This window comes from Terrapene carolina, unplaced genomic scaffold (genome assembly GCF_002925995.2).
Source record: "Terrapene carolina triunguis isolate 2854851 unplaced genomic scaffold, T_m_triunguis-2.0 Scaffold27521, whole genome shotgun sequence".
Lineage (NCBI taxonomy): Eukaryota > Metazoa > Chordata > Testudines > Emydidae > Terrapene > Terrapene triunguis.
The window spans coordinates 1-6,260 of NW_020691872.1; the positions used below are offsets into that span (position 1 = coordinate 1).

Consider the following 6,260-nt stretch of genomic DNA (forward strand, 5'->3'; position numbering starts at 1 on the left):
CAGCTTCACCAGTGGTAGTGTAGGTGACAGCTGTATGCAGACCACTGGATTGTCATGGAGCTGCATCCCAGGTGAATTACTGTGCGAGTGTGTAGACAAACTGCATGTTGTGGCAGGCCTGTTACGCAGTTTTCCCTGGCTCTGCTTCCTCGCTAATGGCTGTTCACTAAGACTAAAACAAGTGCTGTTCTGCAGTTGAACAAACTCTCATTTGGGGCTGGAGTTTAGTCCTTTCCCTTCTACCTCAAGGAATGAAGTAAACCTTTGTTAGATAAATACTGTGCAGCATGGTCCACTCAAGTAACCCACTGTGAAATACACTGAGGGATGTATGATGCTGGGGAGAGTACTGCATTAGTGGTTGCTAGCCACTAAGTCTCAGCTGAACCAAGAAGCTCTCCGTAAATTACACACTGATTCAACTTAGTTGGTCAAAGATCTTCTAGTGATCCACTGTTTCAAAGTTTCCTTGTAAAGAGAAGCAGTACTCCCATAAGATGGCTGCCTTCTTGGGACTTGCATCATTACACTTGTTTCTACATGGAACATGTACCCTGAGCATTCTAGGCAGGGATGGGGTTCTTGCCCTTTGCACTGTTCCTTGTAAACTCCTTTTATCTGAACATTCAGATTAAGTGGGTGTTTTTCAGACGTAGCAAAATTGTTTCCTGTCCTCACTATGGGCTAGTCTACACTGGCAATGTTAAAGCACTGCCGTGGCAGCGCTTTAACATGGCTTGTGTAGTCATGGCACAGAGCTGGGAGAGAGCTCTCCCAGTGGTCTAAAAAAACCCACCTCCACGAGGGACGTAGCTACCAGCGCTGGGAGTGTGGCTCCAGCACTGGTGCACTGTCTACGCTGGCGCTTGACAGCGCTGAAACTTACTGTGCTCAGGGGGGGTGTTTTTTCACACTCCTGACCAGAGAAAGTTGCAGCGCTGTAAAGTGCCAGTATAGACAAGCCCATAGGCCGTTTTGACTGTCAGTTGTGTGCATTGAGACTGTCATATACCACAATCTTTTTATCCCACTGTAAGTAGAGGTGTGCTCCACTGGGAATTACAGTTGGCTTAATGCAATACATTGTAACAATTCTGGATTTCCATTTTATTTGGTTATAAAATAGTATCCTCCAAGCAGGTTCTCTTGTACTACTAGAAAGAACGGAGCCCTCTGTATTTTGTTGTTGTTGTGTATAAAATATACACTTCACTGATGGTGTTTCATATCTGTTCTAGTTCATGAAGGCAGCCCTCTTGGCGAGCTACATCGTTGCGTCAGAGATGGTGTAAAAGTCAATGTCCACATCCGAACTTTCAAGGGACTGCGTGGAGTCTGCACAGGGTTTTTGGTTGCGTTCGACAAATTCTGGAATATGGTAATTATTGTACTACTCCTTGACTTACAACCTCTGCACTGGAAACACCTAAACGTCCACTGGGAGAGGGACTAAACTGGCAAACTTGGAGGAGGTGGGAGTGTAGTATCGTCAGTCATGAACCCATTTTGCCCTTGTACTGAATGCTAGGATGTATTTCACAGTTTCCAGAGTTTACCAAACACAGGGAGCTAGAATATAAGGGATAGCAGAAATTTCTAAAGTCTTCTCTGCAGGATCTAGGCATGGTGTGTTGGAAACTACTCCCCTGTCTTTCCTCAAAACAATTTTTCTTGCTCATTTTGCCCTCCCCCTTCCCCCCGGATCATTTTCCTTACCTTGACCTTCTGAACCTCTTTGTTTTTTTCTTCAGGAGACTGATTTTCTTTCATTTGATGTCACTCCTTAAACTACTGTCTTTTCCACATGTTAAGTTCTTCTTCCACATATTCCATGGAGCTGGGGTAGTGCTTCATGCAGTCCCTCTGTCTCTCCTTAAGGCAAGAGTCCCCCAGTTCTCCCCTTGGAACTGTGTTTGTATCTTAGGTCAGCTGTAGGGCCTTAGCCATCTTCTCTGTCAGCTGGGCCCTCTTCCTCAGTTAGTTCTCAGGGTCAAAGAGTTCAGCAAGCAGGCCTACTCCTGCTATGAGGGAAGAGGCAGCATATATGCTGGTCTGCTTCCTAAAGCTCATCTCAATTGGCTGGGAGAAAAGGGAGCCTTGATTTGTCCATTCTGAAAGGCTCCTTGTTCCAGGTCCTTAAAGAAACAGTAATGGGATTTCCTCCCAAACACTACCTATTCCTGTGACCACTTCCTCTCTACCAAAATCTCTTACAACTTTGTTATATCAGACCTGTCAAAATCTTAAAGGGCCACACCACGTGATGGAGAGTGAGCTGACCCCAAGGCCCCATTTCCTTAAAGGGGACAGACTACCATGTTTCAGTGCTACAAAAGCCGAGCAAGGCAAGATTGCCCCAAGATTTTGAGAGGGGAAATTGGATGGAGGGAAGGCAGCCATCAAAGGGTTTTGAGCCCTGAAGGTGGGAGAAGGTTGGGAAAAATCAGTGTTACTTTTGTTTTATATCCCAAGATATGTGTGTGTGAGGATGATGGGGAGGATGTAGAAGTAATGTAGAAGCAGCTGCTAGGCGCTACAGGTTCTTTGCTTTTATACCTAAAGAAACACATTCCTATGTAGTGCTTGTTCCTAGATTGTCCTTGAGACAAGACCCTTTTCGATGGCTGTATAAGGTAGGATACAAAGCTGTTTTGAAGGTCAGAGTGTTTAGAACTTTATCTTGAACTTTTCCCTTTGTCTTCTTCCAGGCCTTGACAGATGTAGATGAGACATACAGAAAGCCTGTACTGGGCAAAGCGTTCTACAGTGAACCTCAGCTGACTCTTACCAGGGTAAATAGCTTTCTAATAGCTTAACAACTGACTTTCTATGCCTTATTTTTGTAGTCGTTAAAAAGGTAGCATTTCCATCTGAAATTGTACAGGTCTGTCGCATCTTAGGCGCATTTAACATGTGCGATTTCAGCTTTACACGGTTGGCAAAACAAAAACAAAAAAAGAGAAAAATAACAATTTAAATACTGTTTCTGTAGTGCGGGCGAATCCGCCCGCCATTGCACTCAATGTAATTTTGACTATAGGCGATTTTTGCTTTAGGCGCTGACTGTGGAACGTAACCCCAGCGTAAGATGAGACAGACCTGTAGTAACTTTTACAGATAACCCTAGAAGATTACTAGAACTGAAAGAGCTCAGAGAAAACTCTCCCCCGCCACACACACTTTTATTACAATTTGTTTATTTTGTGCATGTGACAGCATTGCATCTATAGTCAGTTTCACTGGTCATTTGGTAGTCATTTGAATGTCAGTCTGTTGAATATCTGTTAAATATCCCTCTCATGTCCTGCTCTGGAGCTCACATGCTTGCTGTTTTCCCAAGCACCACAAGAGGGCATTTACCAGTTACAGCAAAGCTGAAACTGAGGAGGCAGTAGACAGACACATGAACAGCGAGGAAGAGGATGAGGCGGGACAGGAGATGCATGTTTAATGTTGTTGCTTTGGGCCTGCTCAAAAAACTTTTCTAAACCTCAGCAGAGGAGCCGAGAAATCCTTGAACAAGTTTATTATAAGGAATTTGTTTTTAAATTGGGGACATACTATTTAAATCTGTTTGGATAGATTCCCCTTCTCTCTCTCCCCCCCTCTTTTTTTGAAATCTATCAGTTAAATATTCAAGTTGCCAGTGTTCCTTTTAAGCCCATTCATATGGGGGGTGGGGGGGGGGTTCCATTAAGAAACCCTGTGATTGGACATGCCAAGCAATCCAGTGTTTGTTTCACATGTCAGCATTGCACATAATACACATAATGCCAGCATAATAATTTCTTTTCCAACTTCAGCACCTTTACATTTTCAGAGTAATTAACTCTTTATTGATCAGTTCTGCTATCCTAGGCATTTTTATGAATAGTTACTATTGGTTTTGGCCGCTCACCTCTCAAAACGGCCCTCTTCTGGGGCTCCTTTAATGAGACAATGGGGCACCAAGGATCTGTTGTTCTCGCTGAATGAAGTCCTGACATATCGAGGCTCCACGTCACAGCTGTTTGTCTCCTGGCTGAGGCGGAGAGGATAGGGATTCTTTTAGAACTATCTGATTGTTTTTGGGGTAGAGGGTGGTTTAGAGGTCATTGAACAACATGCTGACTCCTGTCTTCCCTGCCATAGTGTTGAGTACTGCCTCCACGGCAGTATCGCCCCTGCAAAACCAAACTCCCTATTAGTCAGGAGATGCTAAAGGCACTCTTGCATAGTCAGTCTGGCAGATCTGTATGCGTGAGACACCCATTCACCTTACTTCTTGGTCTAACTCTGGCAAAAATCTAATATCGGTTGATGATAAAATTCTCCACCAATCATGTGTCCTGGCTGCTGATTCTGGGCCAGGTGCTCAGTGCTTCATTTAGGAGGGGAGAATGAGACTCCTCTGTTCATGAATGTGATCGTTTACCTGAATGTTCCCTTGCAGCTGTTTGACAGACTCAAACTGCAGGAGTCCTTGATAAAGAAGGGAGCTGACTCAAGGACTGCAGCAGAGGAGCCAGCCCTGACAAATGAATCCAAGATGTTTGGACGGAAAGCTGGGTCAGGACGGGGGAGAGCAGAGGACGAGTGTGGGATGCAGAAATTTTTGAGTGGAGCTGAAGAAAAGAAGACAACAAATGACAACTTGCATCTGGCAGTCAGGAATAAGGCTGACCTGCCGAGCAGGACTGCCCAGACAGAGAGTACTAGTGCAGGGGGTGCTAATGCAAAAGGCCAGCCACGGAAAAAACGGAGGCCCAAAGTGGATTATCAGCAGGTGTTTACACGTCATATAAACCAGATATTTATCCGAGGAGAGAATGTCTTGCTTGTTCATTTAGCACATTGACTTGGCTGAGCCTTAGTCAGTATATTTAACACATAGCATGAATTGCAGCTACAGCTCTGTGCTACTTAGCATTGTTGTGAAGTACCGTGGTATCATAACTGGTTCCCTTCCTTCAGCCATAACAGGATAGGGGAAATAGTTGCAAGTTTGTCGGAGGTTGCTGCATCTTCAGCCAGCCGCCAGATCAGCCTCGCTAGACCTCTTCCATTCAAGGGGTTGAAGGCAAGTTCAGCAAGAGTTTGCTTCTGCAAGATGAGGAAATGAGGAGAATCCTCAAGGCAGGACAGGAGGCTTCTTAACAGGCTACATTTAAGAGGGTTGAGGGGTGACATCAGTGTGCTTGGTTATGGGACAAAATAGTCACCCCACATTTAAAGAGCATGCGACTCAGCATACAAGTCTAAAATGAGTGACCGATGCTAAATACTGTCTCATAATTGCAAGAGAAATTGGTTTCTAATGAAACCAACTTATGTAATATTAGTAGTTAAAGTCTGGCAAAGAATAACTCTTGTATCTTAATTTGTAAGAGAATTAACAGCCTATGCAAAAGAGGGACAACTGCAATGGCGTTAACCATTAGTGTCCTGCTGTGGCAGGCACAGCTCTGTAAATGCACCCCAATTCTGAGCTGCAGCACCCTCTGTTGTCCAAGCCTGTCTTTTGAACAAAGACTGAATGTTGAGGTGGTCTGATGTGTCTAAATAAGGAGAGGGGGGGAAAACCCCTGTTTGTCAGGATTTGAACTTATGTCCATTGGCATAGCTTGTGCTTTTCCCCACTTGCCATGCTTTCTGCCTGCACTGCCAGCCAGAAGTTAAAGTAGTCAATCAAATAACTTTCTTACTGGGAATTTCTACATGAAACACAAGAAATCATACTCCAGTCTTTTGTATTTCTTATCAGCCATTTGCCACAGTCTCACATTTCACTGTTATACTATATACTTTTGTCAGATTTGAAAAATAGCTTGTACTTAGCCCAGTTGTACTGTATCGAAGCGCCTTTGAAGTTCCCTCTATTGAAATGTGAGATGCTGCCTCTCCAGCAGTTCTGAGGGGAACACAAATCTTCGTGATTCTTTCCGGATAGTATATCTTTATGAATGATGCTCCCTCTAATTCCAGTTGAATTGAATTTCAGAGGTGTACTTAATGTTTCTATGAAACATAAAAATTAATGCTAAGCCCCAGCAAATCAGTGGTTTAATTTCAGTTGTGTTCCCCTCCTTGTATCTAAATCACTGAAGAATAGCCTCAAACCACTGCAATGTATAAACTGTTCAACAGCTATTGGTAAATTCCTAGAGCCTAAGGCTGGAAGGGACCATTAAGTCATCTAGTCTGACCTCTTGGCATATGACACATGGATTGGGAGAGTGGTTAATAATAAAAAGGACAGTCACTGATTGAGTGATTTGGAT

At 43.9% G+C, this 6,260-nt stretch overlaps 1 protein-coding gene across 1 annotated transcript; it reads left to right on the forward strand.

Moving 5' to 3' along the window:
- Positions 1-1,225: 1,225 nt before the first annotated feature.
- Positions 1,226-5,817, forward strand: LSM11 (LSM11, U7 small nuclear RNA associated; the record flags this gene model as incomplete). The annotated part of the gene is made up of 3 exons (XM_024214200.2): positions 1,226-1,378; positions 2,709-2,792; positions 4,433-5,817. Coding segments are annotated over 3 exons (642 nt in total), but the record flags the coding sequence as incomplete, so codon positions are not given.
- Positions 5,818-6,260: the final 443 nt, after the last annotated feature.